Source organism: Delphinapterus leucas, chromosome 13 (genome assembly GCF_059928025.1).
Source record: "Delphinapterus leucas isolate spDelLeu-1000000601 "Yukka" chromosome 13, BTC_Dleu_Yukka2, whole genome shotgun sequence".
NCBI lineage: Eukaryota > Metazoa > Chordata > Mammalia > Artiodactyla > Monodontidae > Delphinapterus > Delphinapterus leucas.
The window spans coordinates 59881861-59896822 of NC_143141.1; the positions used below are offsets into that span (position 1 = coordinate 59881861).

General features: G+C 38.3%; 1 protein-coding gene and 1 non-coding gene across 8 annotated transcripts in view; one reads left to right on the top strand and one right to left on the bottom strand.

Moving 5' to 3' along the window:
- Positions 1-14962, bottom strand: part of MTA3 (metastasis associated 1 family member 3) — a 198744-nt gene that overhangs the window by 63080 nt on the left and 120702 nt on the right. For all 7 annotated transcript variants that reach the window (XR_002644571.2, XM_022573966.2, XM_089923235.1 and 4 more), the window contains 2 exons: positions 13213-13315; positions 9002-9101 (listed from right to left, as the gene is read on the bottom strand). Coding sequence is in view for 6 of the 7 variants with exons in the window: in XM_022573966.2 (XP_022429674.1) it covers positions 9002-9101; positions 13213-13315 (203 nt within the window). In the remaining variant the exon portion in view is untranslated. The remainder of the gene's footprint in view (positions 1-9001; positions 9102-13212; positions 13316-14962) is intronic.
- LOC115803449 (U6 spliceosomal RNA) lies at positions 13824-13933 on the top strand. Its single transcript, XR_004024201.1, has one exon. It is a non-coding gene; the product is annotated as a U6 spliceosomal RNA (small nuclear RNA).

Consider the following 14962-nt stretch of genomic DNA (forward strand, 5'->3'; position numbering starts at 1 on the left):
ACCTAGAAGAATTAAAGAACAAACAAACAGAGACAAATACAATAACTGAAATGAAAACTACACTAGAAGGAATCAATAGCAGAATAACTGAGGCAGAAGGCGGGTAAGTGACATGGAAGACAGAATGGTGGAATTCATTGCTGTGGAACGGGTTAAAGAAAAAAGAATGAAAAGAAATGAAGACAGCCTAAGAGACCTCTGGGACAACATTAAACGCAACAACATTCGCATTATAGGGGTCCCAGAAGGAGAAGAGAGAGAGAGGACCAGAGAAAATATTTAAAGAGATTATAGTTGAAAACTTCCCTAACGTGGGAAAGGAAATAGCCACCCAGGTCCAGGAAGTGCAGAGAGTCCCATACAGGATAAACCCAAGGAGAAACATGCTGAGACACATAGTAATCAAACTTGCAAAAATTAAAGACAAAGACAAAGACAAATTATTGAAAGCAGCAAGGGAAAAATGACAAATAACATACAAGGGAACTCCCATAAGGTTAACAACTGATTTCTCAGCAGAAACTCTACAAGCCAGAAGGGAGTGGCATGATATACTTAAAGTGATGAAAGGGAAGAACCTACAACCAGGATTACTCTACCCGGCAAGGATCTCATTCAGATTCGATGAAGAAATCAAAAGCTTTAAAGACAAGCAAAAGCTAAGAGAATTCAGCACCACCAAACCAGCCCTACAACAAATGCAAAAGGAACTTCTCTAAGTGGGAAACGCAGAGAAGAAAGGGACCTACAAAAACAAACCCAAAACAATTAAGAAAATGGTCATAGGAACATACATATCAAGAATTACCTTAAACATGAATGGATTAAATACTCCGACCAAAAGACACAGGCTTGCTAAATGGATACAAAAACAAGACCCATCTATATGCTGCCTACAAGAGACCCACTTCAGACCTAGGGACACATACAGACTGAAAGTGAGGGGATGGAAAAAGATATTCCATGCAAATGGAAATCAAAAGAAAGCAGGAGTAGCAATACTCATATCAGATAAAATAGACTTTAAAATAAAGAATGTTACAAGAGACAAGGAAGGACACTACATAATGATCAATGGATCAATCCAAGAAGAAGATATAACATTTATAACTATACATGCACCCAACATAGGAGCACCTCAATAAATAAGGCAACTGCTAACAGCTATAAAAGAGGAAATCGACAGTAACACAATAATAGTTGGGGACTTTAACACCTCACTTACACCAATAGACACATCATCCAAACAGAAAATTAATAAGGAAACACAAGCTTTAAATGACACAACAGACCAGATAGATTTAATTGATATTTATAGGACATTCCATCCAAAAACAGCAGATTACACTTTCTTCTCAAGTGCACATGGAACATCCTTCAGGATAGATCACATCTTGGGTCACAAATCAAGCCACAGTAAATTTAAGAAAATTGAAATCATATCAAGCATCTTTTCTGACCACAACACTATGAGATTAGAAATGAATTACAGGGAAAAAAACGTAAAAAACACAAACACGTGAGGGCTAAACAATACGTTATTAAATAACCAAGAGATCACTGAGGAAATCAAAAACTACCTGGAGACAAATGACAAGGAAACCATGATGATCCAAAACCTATGGGATGCAGCAAAAGCAGTTCTAAGAAGGAAGTTTATAGCTATACAAGCCTACCTCAAGAAACAAGAAAAATCTCAAATAAACAATCTAACCTTACACCTAAAGGAACTAGAGAAAGAAGAACAAACAAAACCCAAAGTTAGTAGAAGGAAAGAAATCATAAAGATCAGAGCAGAAATAAATGAAATAGAAACAAAGAAAACAATAGCAAAGATCAATAAAACTAAAAGCTGGTTCTTTGAGAAGATAAACAAAATTGAAAAACCATTAGCCAGACTCGTCAAGAAAAAGAGGGAGAGGACTCAAATCAATAAAATTAGGAATGAAAAAGGAGAAGGTACAACAGACACCACAGAAATCCTAAGAGGCTACTACAAGCAACTCTATGCCAATAAAATGGACAACCTGGAAGAAATGGACAAATTCCTAGAAAGGTATAACCTTCCAAGACTGAACCAGGAAGAAATAGAAAATATGACCAGACCAATCACAAGTAATGAAATTGAAACTGTGATTAAAAATCTTCCAACAAACAAAAGTCCAGGACCAGATGGCTTCACAGGTGAATTCTATCAAACATTGAGAGAAGAGCTAACACCCATCCTTCTCAAACACTTCCAAAAAATTGCGGAGGAAGGAACTCATTCTATGAGGCCACCATCATCCTGATACCAAAACCACACAAAGATACTACAAAAAAAGAAAATTACAGACCAATATCACTGATGAATATAGATGCAAAAATCCTCAACAAAATATTAGCAAACAGAATCCAACAACACATTAAAAGGATCATACACCATGATCAAGTGGGATTTATCCCAGGGACGCAAGGATTCTTCAATATACACAAATCAATCAATGCGATAAACCATAATAACAAACTGGAGAATAAAAACCATATGATCATCTTAATAGATGCAGAAAAAGCTTATGACAAAATTTAACACCCATTTATGATAAAAACTCTCCAGAGAGTGGGCATAGAGGGAACCAACCTCAACATAATAAAGGCCATATACAACAAACCCACAGCAAGCATCATTCTCAATGGTGAAAAACTGAAAGCATTTCCTCTAAGATCAGGAACAAGACAAGGATGTCCACTCTCACCACTATCATTCAACATAGTTTTGGGAGTCCTAGCCATGGCAGTCACAGAAGAAAAAGAAATAAAAGGAATACAAGTTGGAAAAGAAGAAGTAAAACTGTCACTGTTTGCAGATGACATGATACTATACATAGAGAATCCTAAAGATGCCACCAAAACACTACTAGAGCCTATCAATGAATTTGGTAAAGTAGCAGGATACAAAATTAATGCACAGACATCTCTTGCATTCCTATACACTAATGATGAAAAATCTGAAAGAGAAATTAAGGCAACACTCCCATTTACCACTGCAACAAAAAGAATAAAATACCTAGGAATAAACCTACCTAGGGAGACAAAAGACCTGTAATGCAGAAAACTATAAGACACTGGTGAAAGAAAGTAAAGATGATACCAATAGATGGAGAGATATACCACATTCTTGGATTGGAAGAATCAATATTGTGAAAATGACTATACTACCCAAAGCAATCTACAGATTCAATGCAATCCCTATCAAATTTCCAATGGCATTTTTTACAGAACTAGAACAAAAAAATCTTAAAATTTGTATGGAGACACAAAAGACCCCGAATAGCCAAAGCAATTTTGAGGGAAAAAAACAGAGCTGGAGGAATCAGACTCCCTGACTTCAGACTATACTACAAAGCTACAGTAATTAAGACAATATGGTAGTGGCACAAAAACAGAAACATAGATCAATGGAACAAGATACAAAGCCCAGAGATAAACACACGCACCTATGGTCAACTAATCTATAACAAAGGAGGCAAGGATATACAATGGAGGAAAGACAGTCTCTTCAATAAGTGGTGCTGGGAAAACTGGACAGTTACATATAAACGAAATTAGAACACTCCCTAACACCATACACAAAAATAAACTCTAAATGGATTAGGGACCTAAATGTAAGACCAGACACTATAAAACTCTTAGAGGAAAACATAGGAAGAACACTCTTTGACACAGATCACAGCAAGATCTTATTTGATCCACCTCCTAGAGTAATGGAAATAAAAACAAAAATAAACAAATGGGACCTAATGAAACTTCAAAGCTTCTGCACAGCAAAGGAAACCATAAACAAGATGAAAAGACAACCCTCAGAACAGGAGAAAATATCTGCCAACAAATCAACGGACAAAGGATTAATCTCCAAAATATATAAACAGCTCATGCAGCTCAATATTAAGAAAACAAACAACCCAATCCATAAATGGGCAGAAGACCTAAATAGACATTTCTCCAAAGAAGACATACGGATGGCCAAGAAGCACATGAAAAGCTGCTCAACATCACTAATTATTAGAGAAATGCAAATCAAAACTACAATGAGGTATCACCTCACACCAGTTAGAATGGGCATCATCAGAAAATCTACAAACAACAAATGCTGGAGAGGGTGTGGAGAAAAGGGAACCCTCTTGCACTGTTGGTGGGAATGTAAATTGATACAGCCGCTATGGAGAACAGTATGGAGGTTCCTTAAAAAACTAAAAATGGAATTACCATATGATCCAGCAATCCCACTACTGGGCATATACCCAGAGAAAACCATAATTCAAAAAGACACCTGCACCCCAATGTTCATTCCAGCACTATTTAGAATAGCCGGGTCATGGAAGCAACCTAAAGGCCCATTGACAGACAAATGGATAAAGAAGATGTGCTACATATATACAATGGAATATTACTCAGCCATAAAAAGGGACGAAACTGGGTCATTTGTAGAGACGTGGATGGATCTAGAGACTGTCATACAGAGTGAAGTACGTCAGAAAGAGAAAAACAAATACCGTATATTAACACATATATGTGGAATCTAGAAAAATGGTGCAGATGAAGTGGTTTGCAAGGCAGAAATAGAGACACAAATGTAGAGAACAAACGTGTGGACACCAAGGGGGGAAAGCGGCGGGTGGGTGGGGGTGGCAGTGTGATGAATTGGGCGATTGGGATTGACATGTATACACTGATGTGTATAAAATGGCTGACTAAAAAGAACCTGCTGTATAAAAAAATAAATTAAATTAAATTAAAAAAAAGAATAAGGGACTTCCCTGGTGGTCTGGTGGGTAAGACTCTGTGCTCCCAATGCAGGGGGACCGGGTTCAATCCCTGGTTGGGGAACTAGATCCCACATGTATGCCGCAACTAAGAGTTCTCATGTGACATGCTGCAACTAAGAAGTCTGCATGCCACAACTAAAGATCCCGCATGCCTCAACTAAGACCCGGCACAACCAAAGTAAATAAATATTAAAAAAACAAAAATAAATTAAAAAAACAAATTTTCAGTGCTGCCTGATCCAAGACAGACAACAATGATATTTAAACCCAAGCCATTTTAACAAGAATAAAACAGAAGAGGTAATCTAGTGGCGAGAACTCCTCAGCAGGAGTTAAGATCCAAATCCTATCTCTGAAACCAGGTGTACAAACAAGACAAAACAATATTTCCTAAACCTGAGTATATTTTTGCTTTAAAAAATTTATAATATAGTAAATAATTTAAGATAATGTAATTAAAAAATGACTCCAAATTGCTAAGTATTAAAGGAACTAAAACAGAAGAGACAGAAACACTGGAGGGTGTGAAAGTACTAGAAGGAGCATAATAGGCAAGTATTACAAACAACACACACAAAATGATATTTAAACCAATCAAGGTATAAAGGTTGTATGCCCTTTAAAATGTTTCTTTCAGGGCTTCCCTGGTGGCGCAGTGGTTGAGAGTCCGCCTTTCGATGCAGGGGACACGGGTTCGTGCCCCAGTCCGGGAAGATCCCACATGTCAGGGAGCGGCTGGGCCCGTGAGCCATGGCCACTGAGCCTGCGTGTCCGGAGCCTGTGCTCCGCAACGGGGCAGGCCACAACAGTGAGAGACCCGCATACCGGGAAAAAAAAAAAAAAAAAGTTTCTTTTATAATGGCCTTCACTAACAAAAACAAACACTGCTTCTTGAAGACTCTGCCCTCTTCCAAAAGAAATTCATCCGCCGTCCCAGCAGTCACCAGCAGTGGGAAGCAGAGAGTCGCTGCAGCTGTGAACTAGAGCAAACACACCTGCTCTTCACCTGTCAGACCCATCTTCAGGCAAATCCCAGCCCCAATTGTCACAAGAGCTCTATCCCATCTCAGGAACAGGCTTTGCACTCTACCTCCTCAGTGTAGAGGGAATTTGCTGGACTACAACAGAGATAGCACTCCCCTTTATAATCTGGGAAGCATTATCTCTTAAGAACAGTGTTAAGTCACAAGACACTGGCTACATAAGTAACAGTATATACAAGGGAAGATCATGCAACATTAGAAAAAAACTTTGCAGATTCTTGTATGAAAGAGTGTTTATGTTATACTGTTAGGAAAAACATGGGGTAGAGGGGAGACAAAATATAAAACTCTATTTTAAATAACTTCAACTATATATTAAAAATAAAGTGACGTGGAACTTGTCTTACCAGCTATCGGAATTTATTATACTGTGGTGCTTTCACAGGGACAAACAGATCAATGAAACAGAAGAGAATAGATTAAGAATCCTAAGCATATCTAGGACCATGAAATAAGACAGAAGGCGCATCACAAAAGCATGAGGAAACAACAAATTCAATAAAAGGGGCTGGAGTAATTAATTCTCCATATGGAGAAAAACAAAATTAGACCCCTACCTCACTCCATTCTTAAAAATAAAGTCCAGATATATTTACAGTCTGAAATATGAATACAACTTTAAAACTATTAGACAAAAATAGAATAATAATGTAAGTGAAGAATGGACAAAGGATACAAGAATCTAAAATACAAAGATGAAAAAATCTAAAGAGCCAATATGAAAATATGCTTAGCCTCATTAAGTAATCAGGGAAATACAAATTAAAATGAGGCGGCATCAGGTTAGTGAAAAATTTTAGTCTGAACATACCAAGTGTCCAAGTGTTGAAGACAATGTAAGAAAACAGATGCAGAAAGAAAAAGTCATTAACTGCTTGTGGGATTATAAATTTCTAGTATGGTATATAACAGAATAATTTGGCAACACGTGGTCAAACTGAAAATGAACACCACCCTACGAATCGCTACGAATAATTATTCCAATTCTAGTTACAGCCTAGAAAGCTCGCACACATGCTCAGAAAGGACATGTGTTAGAATTTCCACTCCAGCATTATGGGTAATAGCAAAGGAAAATGTTTTTAAAGCACTCCAGATGTTCATTGGTAAGAGAATAATGTGGTGTCGTATTTTGTGAAAGAATACTACAAATACTACCAAGGAGTTAAAAATGAGTGAAAGAGGTACATATTTATTAACATGGCTACGTCTCACTAATAAGCAAATAGCAAAATGTTACAAAGTAGATTTAAACACATGTGAAACAATGTTCATGTTGTTTTTGGAAATATCAATACATAGTAAAACTAGAAAAACACAGACGAGATACACAGCAGATTTGATATAGTGGCTGCTTCTTGTCAGGAGGCAGGGATGATCAGGGCCAGGGGTACAGATGGAGGATGGGGAATAGGATTAGGGAGAGAATATTAGGGATTTCATCATTAATATAGTGGTTGGGGGCTTCCCTGGTGGCGCAGTGGTTGAGAGTCCGCCTGCCGATGCAGGGGACATGGGTTTGTGCCCCGGTCCGGGAATATCCCACATGCCACGGAGCAGCTGGGCCCGTGAGCCGTGGCCGCTGATATATAGTGGTTGGAAATCTGTTTAATCCAAAGAACTAAAATGTTAACATCTGCTTTAGGTGGCACTGCATACTATTACATTATATTATCTTCCGTACTATTCTGTAATCTGCTAGTATATTGTTTGCAATGCACAAAAAGTGGCTGAAAGGAAACATAAAATGGTAAGAATATTCTACTCTGGGTAATGAGGACAAACCTTTTTTTTTAGGCTGCTGCTGTATTTTACTTTTTAAATTTTTCATAATAAGAATACACTAATTTTAGAATTGGGAAAAAAATTTTTAAACAGGTAGTGATTAGATTCCATGTAGTTCTGGTTCACATAAGTATCTGTTGACAGGATTTAAGGTTGTTACAAAGTGACACGTGTACTCTTGCATCTTCAAAAAAAAACACTCTAAAAGTGCTAAACAACCAAAATACAAACCTATTTTGAAACCCCTAAACTTTCATAAAATATTAATGTACCAACGGAGAGAACACAACTTGTTTCTATAAACAACATTCTAGTCTTTGAGAAAGGATAGAGAAAAGGGTTCCTTAAAGGCTATAGACTATTAATGCTTTCATCATCATCTATAACTGTACAAAAATACAAGAAAGAATTATAAGAAACAAATTTGTTGTGCATTCTAGTACAAGTTTTTACACTGTCATGATAAATATTTTGTGGAAAACATTTCAAATTGGAATATAATGAGAAAGTAATGAAACCTATCACTGTATTCCATTCCATCAGAAAACAAAATGCTAACTTTTATTACGTTTTATGAATATCAAACAACTTAACCTTGCCATACATCAGTTTCCTCATTTGTAAAATGAGCATCCTACCATGCCTATCTCAGAGGGAGTGGCAATCAATACAGTTAAGGAACTTCAACAGGCAAAAACATGCATGTCTGCTTTGCTGGAGGGCACAGAGAAGGAAGCAAGTGCCAAGCCCGATGCCCAGCCACAGCAGGCATCAGTGGTATAATTAAGTTGAACGTGGGAAGCCTCATTTGATCACCAAGGGAAGAAAGGAAATAGCCTTAAAGATAGCAAGCATAATATAATGAAATAATTTAAGAAAACAGAACCTCTTTCTAATGAACAGACAAAAAAAAAAAACTTTAAATATTTAATACTGACTAATGGCATGACAACAGAATAACTCCTATAGCAATGGTTTCAAGAGATGGCTACTTTCACTTAAAAAAATTGTAGAGCACTATGTGTGAGCTACAACTATTTATGTAGTTTGGTGTAGATGGAATATACCAAAAAAGCACCAAAGTGAAAACAGATGAATCAGAATATTGAATTGTTTTCCCCAAAATATTTTTTTATCATTTTGTACCTACTCTGTGATAGTCATTTTTACTTGTCCCAGCTCACAAACACAAGGGGTGACTTAGGAATGAGACACTGCAGTTAATCAACCAGCCAAGCCAAATCAACCTAACAGTCAGCAGAGCTTAGAGCCAGGAAGTTCTCACGTCTACAACATTGCTATATTGGCTTTTAAATTAAACAAGTAGCAGAAGAAATAATAACCCCCAAATTTCAAAAAGCATCTTACCAGGGTGATGTCTCGAGAAGCTGCAGCTGCACTCATATGCAAACTAGGCTGCCTTACAGAACTGCTGCAATCAAGGGCTCGAGCGAATGTCCCGACAGCACTGGATAAACCACACAAACAAAGAGGAAAGATTAAGGCACTGTTGTTTTTTTATCTTTACAAAAAACACATTTGGGTAGCAAATGAACAGTTGTAAAAGTCAAGCAAGTTCTTTGATGTTTAAGAATCAAATATCAGACAAAAAGTACTTTCTTTACGATTTAAGAATTGACAAGCCAATTCACTACACATATGTGTCATTACAGTTAAATTAAGAAAAAGAGGGACTTCCCTGGCAGTCCAGTGGGTAAGACTCCATGCTCCCAATGCAGGGGGCCTGGGTTCGATCCCTGGTCGGGGAACTAGATCCTGCATACATGCCGCAACTAAGAGTTCACATGCCGCAACTAAGAAGTCCACATGCCACAACTAACACCACTGCAGCCAAAATATATTTTTAAAAACAGTTAAGAAAAAGAGGCTTGTGTGGCATAAAGAAGGGAAAGATCTATAACGAAATGCCATGGAATAAAGAAGTTGGTTTCCAAATGTGCTTAAAAAATGAGAAATAAATTTGATGCAGAATTTCACTATTATTGCAAAGCAAGTTCTGACCACTTTTTTAGCCCAAACGGTGAAATCCCAGTAACATTTTTTCCTTGAAATGAGATATCATCAACTGCAGCAACCTCTTCTTTCAAGGACTCAATATATAACAGATTTCCAAAAAAAAAAAACCCAAAAAACAATTACCACAACACTGATTTTCATTTAATGATTTAGAAGGCCTTTCCATACACAGAGAACCCTAACTTCAAGAAATAAAGTGTGGCCTCCGCTGGTGGCGCAGTGGTTAAGAATCCACCTGCCGATGCAGGGGACACGGGTTCGAGCCCTGGTCTGGGAAGATCCCACATGCCGTGGAGCAACTAAGTCCATGAGCCACAACTACCAAGCCTGCACTCTAGAGCCCGTGAGCCACAGCTACTGAGCCCACGTGCCACAACTACTGAAGCCCGCGTGCCTAGAGCCTGTGCTCCGCAACAAGAGGAGCCATCGTGATGAGAAGCCCGCGCACCGCAACGAACAGTAGCCCCCACTCGCCGCAACTAGAGCAAGTCCGTGTGCAGCAACGAAGACCCAACGCAGCCAAAAATAAAATAAAATTAATTAATTAATTAAAAAAAAAAGAAATAAAGCGTGAAATGAAGGTAAGGCTTCCCGCTTGTTGTCTGGGTTTTAAACATGTTAGCTGAGGAAGAGATTTTTTTTTAAGGTTTTAATTAAAATATAAAAACACATGCAAAAAGCACACATTGTACAGCTATTCAGTTACCACAAAGTCAATGCATCCATGCCACCAGCATCCAGGTCAAGACACAGATCATGACAGCACCCAGAAGACTCCTCGGGTTCCTTCCCAATCACTACTTCCTAGTGGAAAGGAACCAGCATCCCAGATTCTAACATCAAAGATTAGTTTTGCTCAATTGAAAACTTAAAACAGAATCGCATGCTATGCACACTTTTCATATCCAGTTTCTTTTATTCAAAACTATGTCTGTGGATTCACCCGTGCTGCCTGCTGTGAATAAGCTGAGTTCGTTCATCTCCTTGCTGTGAGCATTACTTTGCACGATGCCCCACCCCCACCCTATTGTTGATGGACATGTGTTTCCGAGCTGGGGCAACTATGGATAGTGCCATTACTGCCATCTGTATATGTATCTTCTTGGCACACAGGTGTATGCATTTCTGCTGCGTATATATTTAGGAGTGAAACTTAAGGGATATGTGTGTTAGATGACAGCAAACAGTTTTCTAAAGCAGCTGTACCAACTTGCACTACAACCAGCAGAATATGAGAGTGCTGGTTGTCCCACATCTTCACCAGTGCTTGGCACTGTCAGCCTTTAAAATTTTTTTTTAATGTATTTATTTTTATTATTTATTTTATTTTTGGCTGCGTTGGGTCTTCGTGGCTGCACGTGGGCTTCTCACCGCGGTCGCTTCTCTTGTTGCAGAGCATGGGATCTAGGCGCGTGGGCTTCAGTAGTTGTGGCATGCGGGCTCAGTAGCTGTGGCTCACAGGCTCTAGAGCACAGGCTCAGCAGCTGTGGCACATGGGGCTTAGTTGCTCAGAGGCATGTGGGATCTTCCCGGACCAGGGCTCGAACCTGTGTCCCCTGCACTGGCAGGCGGATTCGTAACCACTGTGCCACCAGGGAAGCCCAGTCTTTTAAATTTTAACCATTCTGGTGGGATGTGCAGTGGTGCTTAACTGGGTTTAATTTGTATTTAGATTTTTTTTAAAAAAACAAAAATTGAAAAAGATACTAGGTGCTTCTCCTTGGTGCCTCTCATGCTGGCTTCAAGAAAAAAGAAAACATGGCCCGTCGTAATCAGGAAAAGGAAAAAAAACAATGAAAATCAAATCTGAAACTGCAAAATCTACTAAATAATACAAAATCCAGATAACCTGTCTGGAGTCTCTAGGGCAGCAGTTCCACCAATGATTCATTTCCACTCCCAAATCTTCAGTCTCCTCTATTCCACTGACTGGCTCCTCCCCAACAATGTATATATATCAAGTCTCTTCATCTAATCAGTTAGTGGCTAGGCGTGTGGGCTCTGTAGTCTAAATGCCTACCCACCGATACGATGTATGACTTCCATGGTGACTGGCACTATGAACAGTGCTAAGGATGGGCCAAGACCCTTTTGTCCTTTGTATTATAAAAAACATTCGACAAAAAATTAGAGAATATAATGAAGATGCTTGTAATCATGTCCAAATCTACCTCATTCTAATATTTTGCCATGTTTGAAGCAACAAGTATATATTGTACAGCACAGGGCAATATAGCCATTATTTTGTAATAACTTTAAATGGAGTATAATCTATAAAAATATTGAATCACATTTTGCCACATTTGTTTTTTTCTTTTTTTTTTTGGCTGCATCAGATCTTAGTTGCGGCACAAGGGATGTTTTGTTGCGGCTCACAGGCTATTTGTTGCGGTGCACGGACTTCTCTCTAGCTGTGGCACATGGCTCCAGGGCACACAGGCTCTGTAGTTTGCGGCACGCAGGCTCTCTAGTTGAGGCGCGTGGGCTCATTAGTTGTGGGGCGTTCGGGCTTAGCTGCCCCGTGGCATGTGGGATCTCAGTTCCCCGAGCAGGATCAAACCCACGTCCCTTGCATGGGAAGGCGCATTCTTTACCACTGGACCCAGGAAGTCTCTTGGTTCATTTTTTTAAGGAAATAAATTTTATCAATACACATTCCCAGAACTCATACATATATGTATAATATGCATATGCATACATATGCCCATTAATGAAATAAGACAATTGTTTGCACATTGTAAAATTTTTTTATCAGTGACCATACTGTATGTATTCTTACTCAACACTGTTTTTGAGGTTTATCTCTTTGCTACATATAGCCCTAATTCATTCATTTTCATTGTAAAGTAATACTCCATTACTAAATATACCTCAATTCATTCATCAACTGCTTGCTGATGTACTTTTAGGTTTTTTCCAATTTTTCTGCTATTACAATGCTATGATAATCTCACTTGCTTTCTGCTTTGCAGCAATTCCCCCATGAACATCATTTACTTTTAGAATTCAAAAAATAAAAATAAACTTCTGTCCACTCATTTTCTCAAGAAAAGGGGTTGGGGGGGGTGAGGGGGTGGGCAAGGCAGCTAGGGAGCCAGGCTTAGAACTCTCAAAGGACAGACTTACACCTAGCCAACAGACATTACTCACACGTGGGTGCAATTAGAGGAGCACATTATTACTGACACCTGAATAATCCCTGACTAGCTTAAAGGAGATCACTGCTTTAATTAAAGATATGGGATTTCAGGTGTTGAGTTTCTACTTTATACTTTTCTGTAGTGCTTACATTTTTACAAGGAGCATTTATTTTCTTAATCAGTAAAAATAAATCTATTTTCATTTTTAAAACAGAAACTAATGATAATAAACCATATTATTTAGGAAGAGGTGTGATATATATTCGACTTTCTTACACAGTTAGAAAAAGAAAAATACAACCAATGAAAAATAGAACACAAAAAAAGGAAAATTCATAAAATTTCTATAAATTCTTTTATAAAAAGAAAAGACATCTCTTGACTCCACAGTGCCATACTCACCGTGCTACAACTAAAAATTGGTCAATCTGTCGATCTGTAAGTGGGCTATTTGGGTCCCAAACTTTCACTTCCAATTTTGACTGTTCCCTCTCATCTGATTCTCCTGTCCAAGAACAAAGAAAATGGAGTCCAGTTACTCACAAGGCACATACATTGTCACATATGATTGATGACTGAGGTCACCAAAGCATTAAAAGTATAAGGTAAATGTACATGGTTTGCATACATTCTATCAGACAGCAGACAGCAGATGTAGAACACTCTGTAAAGTGAACGCTGATGATAACACAGCCAAACCGACCATATGATGTCTTCACTTAGTCATTAACATGTCTTTCCTGGGTATTTGTATGCGTGAGGCCCCAAGCCTCACTAAGGGATATAGAGACAGAAAAGAAAGATGCTCAAGTTATGATAAAACTTACTCATAAATAACTATGATACACATGAAAAGAAACAGATGTCACAGAGACGTATAGATATGACCATAAGATCCTGAAGATTAGAGAAATCATTTCAGGCTAGTTAGGGAAGGATGTCATGCACTCCTGCTAAGAACTGAAGGGTATGAATGCACTGGCAGGGGGAGAGAGCTTAAAGAAATGAGAATGGTGCTCGCTTTGGCAGCACATATACTAAAATTGGAATGATACAGAGAGGATTAGCATGGCCCCTGCGCAAGGATGACAACACGCAAACTCGTGAAGCGTTCCATATTTTTTTGTGACCACCTAGAGGGGTGGGATAAGGAGGGTGGGAGGGAGGGAGACGCAAGAGGGAAGATATATGGGGACATATTTATATGTATAACTGATTCACTTTGTTATAAAGCAGAAACTAACACACCATTGTAAAGCAATTATACTCCAATAAAGATGTTAAAAAAAAGAATATATCACAACAAATTTGGCAGAAATTATCAAAAGACTGTTGTAAATAATAAAAGAATTGATTAAAATTTTAAAAAAAAGAAATGAGAATGTGAACAAAGTCATGGGGCTTTAAGATGTGGTAGAAAAGTAGCTAATTTTGTCAGGAGTACATCAAGGGGAATGAGAATAGATAGCTAAAAGAAGTGGGTTATGAAAATATTACTGAAGATTCTGCACAGATTTTCTGAATAGATTTTTATTTGGAGGTAATAAGCCCTTGCCTTTTTAGTAGTAGAGTGACAAAACCAGAAACAAATTTCACATCCAACACTTAGCAATGGAATAATTTTCTCTACAGAGATACGTGATATAGACAGGGAGATATGGTATTGACAGTGACAATAAAGAGCTAAGAGAGAATATTTAGAAATGACAGTGACAGACTGGTATAATGGGTAGGTTTCCAGTCTTGAGAACTACATAGATAGTGTTGGCATTAACAGAAAGAAGGAAACAATCAAGAGGTTGAGGAAAAGACTGAGGATAATACAGGATGTTTTGTTTTAGGAACGTCTCAAGAGGAGATATAACCATCAGGCAAGACTCAATGTTAGGATAAAAGATGGTAATGGAAAACAGACTTGGGAGTTGATTGGATTCCAATCTACAGCTATGAATTTCCTATCAGGCTAGGAATTGGTTTGGGCTATGTTTTGGTTTTGATCACTGCATCTATAATATCAGGCAGAGAGTCTTGCACTGATTGACATACTAGGAGGCTGAACATCCCTTGGTGACTGATGAATCCAGGCTATAAGCTTATTAATGTGTTCCCTCCTAGAATGGGAGCAAGCAGGTATTGAGGCTCAAAAGGAGAA